The sequence below is a fragment of the Typopeltis vanoorti genome, chromosome 9 (assembly GCF_054136105.1).
Source record: "Typopeltis vanoorti isolate ZY-2024b chromosome 9, IOZ_Tvanoo_1.0, whole genome shotgun sequence".
Classification (NCBI taxonomy): domain Eukaryota; kingdom Metazoa; phylum Arthropoda; class Arachnida; order Uropygi; family Thelyphonidae; genus Typopeltis; species Typopeltis vanoorti.
In genome coordinates this window covers 75705079-75720032 of record NC_143557.1, presented here as the reverse complement: position 1 = coordinate 75720032, position 14954 = coordinate 75705079, and the positions used below count along the sequence as shown (strand labels likewise).

Here is a 14954-nt window from a genome sequence, read left to right as displayed (position 1 = left end):
AAAGTGCCGAATTCGCCCAAACAATTACTTCTAGGTAGTTTAGTTTTGTTGTCATGTTGAAGTTGTCTAAGGAGTAATACATATGCTGGTTGACTTTGTCATTTAATTTCAGTGATGCTTTGTCAGACAATATAGTCTTGTTCATGAACTTCGGATCATACGTTTGGGATCGTCTGTCTGCACCATCTCATAGAAGGTGGTGCATCATCTTGTAGAAGACCATGGATCAAGTGAGATCAATGAGATTTAAATCCGAAGTCATATAATTCAGTCTAATTCAGTACAATTTACACTCTTCTGTAGACTTTGTGTCAGAGGAACGGTTCTGAAAGAACGTGATCTTTATGAACATGGCAAGGGAGCAACAGTTCCATGTTCGTTTAACATGTCTCTAAATTTATAAATTGTTTCTCAAAGTGTGCATTTTCTCAATATTGTTCTTCTGATTTTCCTTTCTTCTTTCAACATTTTCAGTTTTCCACCAGTAATTCTTAATGATGAAAATTGTTTGAGCTTGTCAGCTTATTCATTATTTGACATTTATTTATTTTTATATGTGAACCACAACATAAATTTAACCTGATCTAATCAATACTGGCGGGTGACGTTTGGCCATACATTTATTTATTTATTATTATTTTTTTTGTTCCCAAATTAAATGTCACATATTTTACACCACTAGGTAATGCAATGACAATAGGAGAAACATGTCAGAGGCGATAAGGTATGGCTGCACGATGGAGCAGCGAATATGTAGTTGCCGATCATCGAGATCTGCAAGTAAGAAAATTCAAGTGTTACTTGTCTTTATACAGTAATAAGGTTCCCAACATTAAAGACAACACCATTTTAAGTTATTGTTATCGGGGTGGGAGGGTTGTACTGCTTCTCATTTTATGCTTAAGTATATGATAGCGTTAAACAGCGCTATCAATCCTTAGCATTTTGAGAAGTTGTCAGGCTTTCTCTAAACGAAATATCTTTCAAACTTGCAAGACAACGTAATATAAATTCAATTCTTATATTTTCTCGAGGGTTAAGTTTGCCAGCTGACTGAGTACTTCTGCTTTATTCCCGAAAAGGAATAAATCATGATGCCTATTATTCAGTGGTTGATCTAGGGAAGTCTAAATGTTCCTCTCTCTCTCTCCCGACAAGAAAGAGCAAGATGATAATTGTGAATGTTTTAAAATACAAGTGAGAAGCCTAATAGTGTTTTTCACAGTTAAATACAGATGAGATACAAGTATAACAATATCCTTTTCAGTTATAATGCAGTGCAAGTTACAATATCCTTCCCAATGTTTGCGAATTGTTTCTCTCCCACACAGTTTAATTTATAAAAGCTTGTTTCTTGGCATTAGATTATTATATTTCATCATTTATGTTGATATTTGATTTTAATATCAACCAAATTATGAAAAAATAAGTACTAGTTTTATCCACTAGTATATAAATAACTATTAAGTTTATTTTGCAAGTGAAATTTGAAGAGTTTCAAAGGAATTGTTGTTTTGTGTGAAATTACCACAATTATCAGTATATCTGTAAATCATAGTTGTTTACTGGTTAACAAGGATCCCTTTCTGGCATTGTTCAGCATGTGCTTATTTGTAGGCATAAAATAAAATAATATGCATTATTTGATGCCTGTAAAGAAAGTTATTCTTTATATTAACATCTGTGATTCTAACAAATTTTTGTTTATCTCATCTTTTCAATCTGTTTTTTTTACTAGTAAGCAATCAAGCAAATATCCTGTTAGATGCAGCACCACCAGCCCTATTGGAAAGATTGTAATTCTCATTGTATTAGGAGAAGAATATTCAGGGCTGGATTTAAGGTGGTTGTGGCCACTGAGCTATAACTTTTAAGAGGTCCTTATAGTGAGTGAATTTTAGGTTATCTATACTGAGGCAGAGCCTTTTGTAATGTTAGACCCTAAGCTGTAGTTTGTCTAGTTTGTGTAAATCTGACTCTGGGAGTATTTATAGCATTTTTAAACCTACCTGTTTTCATAGAGGTGGGAAGTTTTTCTTTCTGCATGATATGCATACTGGCCAAAAAATGTATGCAGTCTAAACCAAGTAACTCAGTATTCCTCTGTTGCAGTCAGGCTGTTCACTTTTATATAGCACAGTTGCTCTTTTAACAAGTGTGTTATGCATTTCATGTGTAACACACTTTTTAAAATCAATTCTCTAAGCATTTAATATTTGGTGAATGCTGCTTAATGCTCACAGAATAAAGAATAAACTTATTAACATTTGATTTAAATCTGCAGGTAGACCTCTAAGCATACTGTTATGCATAAATAATATGGAAAGCTCAAGCATATTGGCAGTTTTCTTTTGCAGTCATCACATTTGAATGAACATCCTGTCAGAATGTAATTAATCATTCCTTGTTTATTGGACTCTGTTTGTCAAAATGCATAACCTTACACTTTGTCACATTAAACTGGCATCCATTCTCTTTAGCCCAGTCTAGCAATCTATCCAAATCGTCCTGCAAAATTCTGACATCATGTGTATTCACTGTTGCTCTACCCAACTTTACATCATCAGCAAATAATTGAGCAGTTCTGCTTAGATCCTTTCCTATATCATTAATGAACAAATTAGATTTTGGGATTTTCATCCCAAGTAAATTTTGGGATGAAAAGATTACATACTGTGTATTACATTGATAAGGCTAGGGATTGGGGGTAATGGCAAACAAGGTTGAAGTTTAGAGGGCATATTGCAAAAGTTGGCAAAATAGCAAAGGATTACTTGGATGTTGAAGAACACATTGGCAAATAGTAGAGATAAGGAGGCTATATCTCTCTTCATAAGGCTATATCTTGACTACTATGTGCACATTTAGTTACCTAGGTTCTTGGGAATGAGGAGGTGTTGGAGAAGATCCATTGATGAGTAACCAAGCTGGTGAAATGCAGTTTTGTAGAATATTTCCTATGAGAAAATATTCTACAAATATAAAAATATGAAGGTTGCAAAGTTTAGTTAACAGGTGGAAAAGAGGGAAGAGAAATGATAGAAACTTATAAATTAATAAAGGGGTTCTAAATTTAATGCAGAAGAAATTTTTCAGTAGATTGTAAGTAGAGAGAGAGAACCGGGGATCATTCCTGGCAATTGTATAAGAGTGTGTGGACTAGGTTTTTTGCTTGGAGAGTGGTGAATGACTGGAATGGATTGCCAAAGTAGTTAGTGCCCTGACAGTAAATGAGTTTGAGAGTATGATAGGTACTCTCCTATATTATTATTATTATTATTATTATTACGGGCAACTCCAGGGAGTCATTAGACTCATCGAGGGAGGCCCCAAATCATTTTCATCACAACTATTCAACATTCATACAGTATCTATCATACCTCGCCTTAAACTCATTCACTGTCACAGCATCCACCACAGACTCAGGGAGCGCATTCCACTAAGTTCCACATATCATTAAGTGTCATTAAGTCTGCTGAATAATGGTTAGTGTGAGTCTCCCATGATGGGTCTTCTGATTCCATGGCAATACCTGTATAATAATATATTATTAAGCAGACTTTTCTATGGAGTTCAAGAACTCATTGAAGGAGGGAAGACCTCTTTCAGTTACCATTACTTAAATACCTATCTTTTTTTTCCTTAAATACATATGTTTTTTAACCATTCATGAAGATGAATTCACAATATCCACAGGCAGCCCATTCCATGCACACTTAGTATACTCGTACACTCAATAACATCCAACCTACCTTCTTACCCACACCTTTATTTAGCTTCTAAGAATGACTCCCTGAGTTCTCCCACCTTCCACATGCTGCAAAATTTTGCTTAGTATATACTATAAGATCTGCTTATCAACTTCTCTCATATCCCTTCTCTTCTATTACTCACTTTGATGACTATTTCCACAGTCTGTTCTCACGTACATTTCTGTAGATGTCCAAGGCAGATGTCCAAAATAGACGTTATCTTGGACATCTGCCACTTGATCTTATCAGTTGTCTCCTCTGAACCCAAGTGAACATATTTGAGCACATTTCAAGAAGTTTTTATATCAGACTTGTAAAGTGGGAGAATAACTTCCTTACTTCTTACAAGTTAGTATTGTCTTCAATATTGCAGATATTTGATTTAACCATCTTAGTAATGTGGCTCCTAAATTTTAGCCTTATCTATCATCACCCCAAGTCTCTAGCTTCATTGACCATTTGCAGTGCAACATTGAACTGATATTCATTGTCATTTGCCCATAGATCCATTTGTTCAGATTAGTCTCCAAGGTTCTATATTAGAAATGTCCCTAATTACCTTTCTTAACTTTGCATCATTGACAAATACAGCATTTATGTTACTATCCAGAAACTCCAGTATCATTCATGTGCAAGCTAAGCCACAATGGCTCGAGTTTAGAACACTGTGGTACCCAATGTTTCCTTTCCAGCTTAGGCTGGCATTTCGATATATTTCTCTAATACCTGTCATTCACTCTCCTATCTATATCACAAGTCTGTTTTACATATCTGTCTCTTTAATGTTGTATAACAATTCTATTGTGGAATCCTGTTAAATGCCTTGGCAGAATCTGCAAGTATAACATACCATTTCCTTATCCAACTCTGCAGTCACTTTATAAATTATAAGCAAATTGCTAAAGCAAGGCATAACTTTAGAAAAAAAGCTATGCCATCCTCTGTAGAGGATCAGTGCTACCTCTCCACTTCTGGATGTGGACCCTAATTAGCCTCTTCAACATTCCACTCATTAGGAATTGTGATCACGTTGAGACTCAAGTTGAATAACTAAGTCAGAGGAACCACTAATCTCTTGTACATTTCTTCAGCATTTTTTGTCTAATATTCCATCTTTGCTCATCCTTTCTCACTGCTTGTTCCAATCAACTCTTGTAATAGCTTTATTACTCCAGCTGATCTCCATTCATCCTTTCATTTAGGCAGTGGTTAAATTCTAAACAAATAAGCTCCAGGGCCCTTAAAGTAAGGATCATAAATGTGAGGCTATTGCTAGATTGTCGCAACATTTTTAAAAATTTTATTTATTTATTTATACTGTTGGAGTTAAAGCCATCAGGCCTTCTCTTTTACACCACCAGAAACATTAGATACAAATACAAAATTACAAATTAATATAATATTTCTAACATATTAAAAGATAATTCAATTTAAAACAAGATAATTAAATTTAAGATAAAATTAAGTTATACATCCTCTGTCCAAAAAGAGACTAAACTTTTCGAAAATAGAAGAAACTAGTGCCGCCGCCTATCTTATCTTTTTGTTGTTGAAAGTGACAACTTTCATTAGTGTTGTGTTAACTGTTTGACATTTGTTTCATTAGAAGCTGAGTTATAGTGCCAAGAGTGACGTGTGTTTTGACAAATGGTCAGAAATGAGTTTCAAACAGATAGCTGTAATTGACTTTTGTGTTAAACTTGGTAAAAGTTTTACTGAAATGCATCAAATGCTTCAAAAAGCATACAGTGATGAATGCTTATCCCATACTCAAGTTTACGAGTGGTTTAAACAATTTCAAAGTGGTCGTGAGATGCTTGAGGATGACAAAAAGCCAGGCCATTCAAAAAGTGCATGATTTCATCAAAGAAAACCCGAAATCGTCCATGAGATTGATTGAAGATGAATTGGGGATTCCAAAATCAACTGTGCACAACATTTGACCAAGAGTTTGTGGCTTCGTAAATTGAATTCACGATTTGTTTCCCACAAGTTGACAGATGACCAAAAAATGTATCGAATTGAACACTGTATACCTGATTAAAACCACTTGTAAGGTTTTAATCAGGTATTTGCCGTATTCACCTGATTTAGCACCCTGTGACTTCTTTCTCTTCTCCCGACTTCATTTACCGATGAAAGGAAAGTGATATGACATCATTCAAGCAGCAGTATCCCAAAAACCGATATAAAAAATTCATTTAACGAATTAATTGACTGTGCTAAATGCTGTATCGAAGCTGAGGGAGAGTATATTGATTGAAATAAATGATTTGAATAATTATAATTGGCCTGTGTTTTATTTTCTATCAAAAGTTCGGTTTCTTTTTGGACAGAGTTGTATGAACAGTGAAAAAACAGTAGGCTATTCAGCTTGTTACGTAAATGCGTATTACTCTGTATGTGTTATACACCCCAAACCCCTCCGTCCTTACAAAATAACCCACTTTATTTACCTTTGAATGCTATCCACTGATCGAGTGTCCAGCAAGTCAGAAAATTTCCTTTCGTTCAACATATTAATATTATCGCATTGCAATTGATGGGAATCCTGTGTTTCTGTGGATTTGTTACAGACTTCTTCCTCTTCAGAAACTACATACAAACTGTCATTACAAACTCGTTTTGTATTATCACTGTCATCTTGAGCTATTTTTCTGTTTAAAGACGGTACCAATGTACTTATCCATAGTTGAAATAGTAGGCCTACATAAACACAAAAATATTACACGATTATCTTTGTGCTTCTCACAATCACGAACTCTGATAAACAACTGCTAACCTGCTGTTCTGTTGTTGGTTGCTGGCTGTTGCTGACAGTGTTGCCAACCAGAAAAGACAAAATATTGCTACGAGTCTGTTAAAATTCTACTACATTACACTACACTATGCTGCAATAATGTTTGCTTGTCAATCGCTGGAAGATAATGCATTACAGGAAGCTCCAAACCTCTCCGTCCCTTTTATCATGCATTCATAATCAGGCAACTGTTGATATTGACTTTATATACACATTCAAAACTGAATAATAACACAATAATGTAGGCATAATTACTGTAAAGGGAGAAAAGTCACAAAACAGAAAAATGTTCCAGGTCCGGGCCCAGTGTATAAAAAAGTTCCGGGACTGGATCCTGGAGGGCCCCGGCTGAATTTCACCACTACATTTAGGTCTACCATAATAGCCAATGGGTGTGTGCCTGCAATGCATTCCTGACTAAAGTGACTTCTCAACAACTTTGCACTTTTAATACACATAACACTTTCTTATCCTCTGCATTTATTAAAATTATTCTTCCATGATAATTTTTTTCTTTTACTTGTGACTTCATGAAGAAATTCTTTCATATTATTTTTTCACCTGTTTGGCTAACTTTTTTTTATCACAATCAGATTTTGCTTCCTCATCATAGTGTCACTCTTAGCTGGTTTTATTACTGCTGCTGTGCTTAGTCATCACCTTTCTCCTGCTATTAGATCCAAATTAGATCTTTTTATGCAATTCTTGTTTCAAAGTTATATTCATCCATTTAACTCCGGTGCAATTCATTCTTCTAACTCTTTGCCAAGGTTTTCATGCCAAGGCACTGCTATCATCTCAGTCTGTCATAATTACCTGGCTTTTATTTATGTATCCTTGTGTTTTTATTTATAGCTCTCACATGATTTGCTGCTTCCCAAGTTAAAACTTCATGATCATTCTCTCCAGTTAGAGGCAGTAGTTATCTCATTTATATACAGAATCTATTATTAGCTTCAATATTCTTGTAGCATGAGTTCCTTTTATCACATGTGATTTAAATTAGTTATCTCTCAACTATTAATTTCTCCTCTCCCATGGCTGGATATGCTATGATGTAAATGCTGCACATAATTTCAAATAGAGACTTGATGTGCTGCATTAAAAAAAAAACAAAAAAAAAACAATCCTCTTTTTTTCTTCTTCTTTAATTGATATTTTTTTATTGTGTCCTTGGATTTATTGTGGGAGGTCATCCTGCATATTCAGCTACACTTTTTATCAGGCTGCATGTTGTAGATTTAATGGAAATAAAGCATTGCACAGAAGAATGAAATTACACTTTAATGCTTAGTTTTTCATTGCTGTCATGGAGATATCTGTGTGGACGCAATACAAGATCAGCACAAGATTGTAGCTTGCATACAAGCAACAGAAAGGAAGTGAAAATAGTTAGGTTTTAGAAATCTAGGAATACCTTCGATGGTGGACTTGGTTGTTTTACAGTCAACCTTAAAATTAGTTTTCCCACGTGTGCATACTCTAACATCTAAAGAAAATTTTGATGTCCCCCCCCCATTTACAAAAACTATCTGATTTTCATCCTCCTGGTGACCAAGTAACCTACGAGTAACCTCATAATGTATATCTTTACGTTAAAGAAAGAATTTAATGCTTTAAGATTATTATATACTACAAAATTTATTAATTTTTTAACATTTTTGTTTGTAGTATTTTCCTCCAGATTCCAACATTACTATTAACTTTTGGCTTTTCCAATTCTTGCATCTCTTGCTAATATCAAATAGCCATTTTTGTTTCTATTATTATGTTTTGTAATTGTTCATAAAATTTAATTAGGAAGCCTCCATTTCTTTTAATCTAATTTTTATTATTCGTTCATTCCAATTGTAATTTATTTTATTTCATTTTATTTATTTTTTTAATTTAATTTATTTATTTTTATTTAATTAATTTAAATAATGTGTCCTTTTTTTTTCTCTCTAGTGACATCAATATAAAATTCCTGATATTTATTTATTATTATTATTATTATTTATTATTATTTGACACCTCCAGGGAGTCCAAAGACTCATCGAGAGAGAGTGTGCCAACAGCATCGAACGACCCCTTCCAATTACTACCCATGCTCAAACTTGCTTAACTTTTTTCGTGAGCCATTAGTAGCAGAGGCTCTACCAATTGATCAACCTTTGCTGGCTATATGCTTGGGGAGTTTCAGCATCCATATTTGTCTTTAAGTTAGACTAGTTTTAAGAGCAGTTGCAGATTTCATTAATCTTTGTTGGTCACACTGAAATGTGGTTAAACATTTGTGGAAACAGCTATCAAAACATTCTGTATAAAATGACAGAAAACTGAGCATTGTACCAACAGCTAACCCTCACACAGGGGTGCGCCAGTAGTGTCCGGCACCTGTGTGCAAAACTTTAGTTGGCGCCCCTATACCCCTTCCCCCAATAAAAAATCACTTTATAAAAACATATCAGTGAGTAAAAATGAAATATATTAATTATAAGTTTACTGAACAAAAAGCAAAAATTACAAAAAAAATGTATAAAAAACAATAAACATACAAGAAGGGTACAAAAACAACAAAAATAATTTGGGGAAAAAAATAAAGTAAATAAATAATAGTAACTTACAAGTATATAAAATAGGAACATTTAAACATTACTGGGTAAAGAAATAGTTAACTATTTAAACAGAAAGAAATATCACTTAGTGAATTGAACTTTTTTAGTTTTCGTTAATGAAAATTCTCGAATAATGTCATGTATATCAAGTTGATCCAAAATATCTGACTCTATTGATGTAATGACAAGATTTGAAAGTCTGTCTTGTACCATTGTGGAGCTCAAGTAGATTTTTATAATTTTAAGTTTAGAAAAGGACCGTTCTACAGATGCTGCAGATACTGGTAATGACAAAAGAATCCGAAGAGCAATTATCTGATATATATCATTTTTAAAATGAGAAATAAATGGTTGACAGTATAAAATTTCTTTGCATAAATCATCTGCGTCAATATCTGAATGATTCTCATGTGTTAATTTTTATCATAACTTTTTACAACAAGATAATAAATATTCTTTATTTTGTGAAGTACTTAACAAATACAAAAACTGAAATGAATTCTTATGTTCTTTTAATAAAGTAAATCTTTCCTACAAAGATTGCAATGTTTGATCTATTATGCAGAGAAAAAAAATTACTTGAAATGAAATTTCAGGATCTACTATATTTTCATGTTCGTAATCAAATTGTGTTGTCCTTTTACTTCGCCTTAGTGGTAGACCACTACAAAATACACGTTCTGCATCAAATTTTGCTGCTATTAATTTTGAGCTTTCTACAATTTCTTTGCAAGTTTCATCAGACCTATTTTGATTTAGATCATTCAATATATCTAAAGCAAGTTGGAGATTCATAGATGAAGACTGCAGTATTTTGCTGTCAAAATTCACTTTATTTAAAATATACCAAATCTTTGGCACCTTTGCTATCCTGGCACCTGTGTGCATCGAATACATTGCACATATGGCCGGCGCATCCCTGCCCTCACATATATTTCATTTGATATATGAAATTTTACCACTGTGCAACAATTGTAAAGAACTATTACTGTTTCAACTTCCACATTATACTGGCATGGCTTATCTACTCCTCTAAAGATCAACGTCTTTCCCCTCTACAGATAGTGTCCATGTCATGGTCTGCCAGGCCTGGCTATCCACAGTTATGGTAGCAGATGTATTTTTATATAATGTCAGCAAAATGATTACTATTAACTGTCCATAATTTTATTCACATATTTTATTTTTTAATCTGTGCACTTTTACAATTGCTTTTTTTGAACTTAATAATGCAATCCTGCTAACTTGGTTGCGACTGAGACATGAACTAGAAAACATGTTATGCAACTCATGATTCATGTTTTGATGTAGTACCGGCCTTTCTCCATGATGATGTTCATGCTACATTGGATGAAATATATTGGAGATTTTGAATTGAATTTGTTTTCTACATGTGTAAGCTGTATGTGTATCCATAAGTATGCCTAGTACACATGTTCCCTTGAAACAATCAAATTTATTATTCATTTTCTCAGTGTTTTGGACCATGCCATATGCCCAAATTTGTCTTATAAAGTGAAAACTCTCTCATTAGTTGATTTTTTCATTGCAATGTTAACAATAAAAAAAAATCACTTTAGCACAAAATATAAATGATTCACATATCATGTTTACAGAAACAAGACAAGCTTCTTAATTTGTATATAGAAATTATTACAATATATATAAAAAAAAATTATGAAACCTTTATGTTATTCTTCTAATTATTTTCACTGTAGAATTAGAGTGCTATGAGGTGTCTTGATTTTAGTCATTTTGTTTTAAATATACTTTAGTTAATGTATAATAGAAATGTATAATACTAATAGAATATTGGTGTTTTCTAGGCAAATACAATGTCTATAGACTATACAGGCAATTTTGTTGCCCTAGCTGGGTATGTACCTTGAAATTTATTTTTAGCTTTTGTTAGACTTATTAATATCAGAATACTGAAGTTAATATTTTCATTTTTTTAAAATTAAGTTTTCAGTACATTATTTCTTAAGTAAATATATTAGAGGCAGGAGATCTGAATCTGATGTAATAACATTCCAGATTTTTAGTATAACTGTTGCATGGCTCCTTCTAATTCTTCCTTCCTTCCTTTTATTCCTAAAATATCAGTTTATTGATATGCATCCAAAAAGACTGGATACTGTGACAGTACTGCATGAATTTAGTTTGCATTATTACTAAATTACTAATCTCTTGTCAACAATTTTCCTTCAAAGTAGTAGATCACTTGTCACCACTCCAATATTGTCATATCTTATATTTCTATCTTCTAAAGCACTTCACTGCATCAGTCCACCTAGATCTTAGTCTTCCTTTAGGTCTATTTTTTCCTACCCTTGGCATTAAACCTTTTTGGAACCTTTCCTCTCCCATTCTACTTAAGTGACCATTCTACTGCAGATTAGCTTTGCTCACACATTCTTGAAAATTAAAGGAGTGAACATATTTCATCAATGGAAAAATCATTAAAAATTAAGATATTAAGGAGAAACTTGTTCACTCCCTTAATTTTTCTCATAATTCTCATATTTGTGGTCTTTAGTCTCTTTGATCAACTGCTTTATTGCAAAACCAACTCTCAGTTCCCCTTCCTTCAAAAAAACAGTTGCTATTTTCATCTTTTTCCCCACCCTACAAAAAAAAAGCGCTCTGCCCACCCTTAAAAATAATATATGTATATATTATACAAAAAAATGGGGTTTTTGTTAAAACCTTTTGTTGTTGTTGAAAAAATGGGGTTTTTTTCAACATTAATTCTCCCACATTGCCTAAGCCCCACTCCCCTTTCAACACCATAACAGCAGAAGTATGCACATTGCAGAAAGAAGACAGGTAACAACATCCAAGAAAAGGTATGTGCAAATTTTCTTCTATTATGCTGTATATATTTGTTTCTAAAATACATCTGCAATGCCCTAAGAATTCTTGAGTAAAAAGCCAATGACATTAAAATAGGGGCACTCCTAAACAAAGGCAGGCAAAATAGCCGTAAAAATAATAGTTTTTAAGAGGAGTAACATGGGAATTTTCCCAGAAATAATACCTTTTATTTTATTTTAGTTTTTTTTTAGCTATATAAAAATGTTTTATATTTATATCAGCAAGTCTTTTTTTTTTTACTCTCCAAATGAAAAACAAAATAACAACAACAAAAAAAAAAAACACCTGAGAAGATAGCAATTTTTCTACACTTTCATTTATATAGAAATATCTGTTCTTTGAATGTGATATAAGATTATTTTTTGTTTTTTACCTTCAGTAAAAAATGTTGCTATATTATTTTATTATTCTATATTTCTTACTTATTATATAGTTATTATTCTATATTTCTAATTTGTAGTACCCAAGGCTCTTAAAATAGGAAAAAAAAAGTTTCATTATTGAGAAACTATGATTATTGCTATAAACTTAAACATATAACAAAAACAATTTAAGTATAAATATATATTTTAATATAAAAGTAAAGAAAGTTGCATTAGTGTGCTTATGTAACACAAGAAGTTAAGCATAACTATAACTCTTGTGGGAAAAACCATACCTCTTGTGGGAATGGGTGCTTTGGGAAAGTGGGATGACATCAGGTAACACAGAGTCCAGTGGGTCTGGAGGGGATAATGATAAGTATAGAAGCAGTGACATTTTTATGCCTTATACTAATACCAGGAGTATTCAGAATAAGGATATGAATTGGTGGCGCTGATAACGTCAACCTGGCCAAAGATTATTGGGAATACTGAGACGTGGTTGATGGAAGATGATATAGTAAAAGGAATAGAAGTAGCAGGGTACAGCATTTTTTGGCAGGATAGGAGGGGAAAACGTGAAGTACTGCTTACGATAAGTGATGACTTATGTCCTCTAAGAGTGGAGGCTTTGAAAGGCAGTGACACTAATGGTTTTGAAAGCATATGGTGGGCAAGGTAGAGGTAGAAGTGGGCAAGACAGGATATTTAGAGGGGTGTTGCTACAAGCCAAGGAGTACAGAGGGTGAGGGAACAGGAGATGTTTAGGCAGTTAAACTTGGCAAGTGCAAGAAGAATGATTGTTATGCAAGATTTTAACTATAGCAGTATAAGCCGGGAAGAGGAAAATGCATGTATTAATAAGGGAAGGAAATTTCTAGAATTCTTGAGGGACAAATGTCTTAGGTAACATGTAATAGAGGGAACAAGAGGTTCATGAGTTTTGGATTTGGTCATAGCATCAGAAGAGCTGATAATAAGTGAGATGACATCTCTCCCACCAGTTGGAGAGAGTGACCATGTGGTTTGACATGGAAGATGAATAGACATGCAGGAGTATCAAAAGAAAAGGGAACATATGTGGAATTTTAAGGTGGGTGATTATAATAGTCTTAGATATCAACTTGGGGCAGTTCCATGGAGGGCAGAATTGGAAGACCAGGATGTCATTAGTGCTCGGGAAATGTTGAAGGAATATTTGTTAGCAGCAATAGTAAGCTGTATTCCATGAGTGAAGAAGCAGATACAATTTGGTGTAAAGTGGATGACAAACAATATCGGTGAGCACTTTATTGGAGTATTTCATTCTGGAGAAGGTTTTAATACTAGGGGGGGGGGGTTCGAGGTTTAGAGGTGCAAGAGGAGAGTGTGTTCCAAATACTGAGTGCTCTGGATGTCAGTAAAGCAGTGGAACTGGATGGTATTTCACATGTTTTGAGAGAATGTGCTAAAGAACTGACAGCTCCTCTGACCTGGCTTTTCAATGAAAGTCTGGCTACGGGAAGGGTACTCAAGAAATGGAAGGAAGGTAAGATAGTCCATTGCATAAAGGTGGTAGCAGACTGGAACTGTCTAATTATAGGCCAGTTTGTGTCTCATCAGCAGTTGTTACGGTCTTTGAGAAATTAGCAAGGGACTATATACAGCGTTGGGCATATGAGAGTAATGTTATCTGTGAGAATCAACATGGATTTGTTAAGGCATACACTGCCATTTTTTTGGATTTTGCAATGGCATTTGACAGGGTGCCACATGATAAGCTGATATTTAAGTTACAGCACTTGGGTTAGTCATCTGGATTCAGGATTGGCTGTCCGATAGAGTTGTGTATGGTGAGGCAATATCAAGGAAGCAGAAGGTTACAAGTGGGGATTCCATAGGGCTCAGTACTGGGACTTGTATTTTTTAACTTTTATATCAATGACATTGTCTATGGATTGCAAGGGGATATTCACTTGTTTGCAGATGATGTGAAGCTGGGAAGGATGATTAGCAATACTACAGATGTGGTGGCCCTGCAAGAGGATTTGAATAAACTAGACAGATGGGCAAATGAATGGAGCTGTTGGTTTAATGCAGCAAAATGTAAAGTCTGAAGTTTGGAATACATCGATGGGAGGCTGCATACTCGATTGGAGAAGCTGTACTGGAGGAAGTAGGGGAGACATGAGATCTGGGGGTGATGATTGATAGAAAACTGAAATTCATGGGCATATTGCAAAGGTGGTGGTAACCCAGAGGATTGCTGCAATACTGAGAAGGATGCTGACCAGCAGAGAGAGAAGAGTTATCTTTCCGTTGTATATGACCCTGATAACACTTTCCAAGTTCTCAAATTTGGTCCCCATGATTTGAAAGGGATAAATTAACTGTGGAGAGGGTGCAGAGACGGATAACAAAGACAGTTTTAGGACTGTACAATGTTAATTATGAGGATCGGCTGAGGGAATGTGGACTTCAGAGTTTGATGGATAGAAGGAGAGGTGATATGATAGAGATTTTTAAACTGTTGAGAGGCAGTTACAGGGTGGACACTGGGGAGTTCATTCACTTGGTGGAGCAGCAG

At 34.2% G+C, this 14954-nt stretch overlaps 1 protein-coding gene across 6 annotated transcripts in view; it reads left to right on the top strand.

The window, feature by feature from the left end:
- Positions 1-711: 711 nt before the first annotated feature.
- Positions 712-14954, top strand: part of Wdr59 (WD repeat domain 59) — a 261127-nt gene continuing 246884 nt past the window's right edge. For all 6 annotated transcript variants that reach the window (XM_090397480.1, XM_090397478.1, XM_090397477.1 and 3 more), the window contains exons 1-2: positions 712-780; positions 10976-11025. In XM_090397480.1, the coding sequence (XP_090253606.1) occupies positions 727-780; positions 10976-11025 (104 nt within the window). In that variant the 5' untranslated portion in view covers positions 712-726. The remainder of the gene's footprint in view (positions 781-10975; positions 11026-14954) is intronic.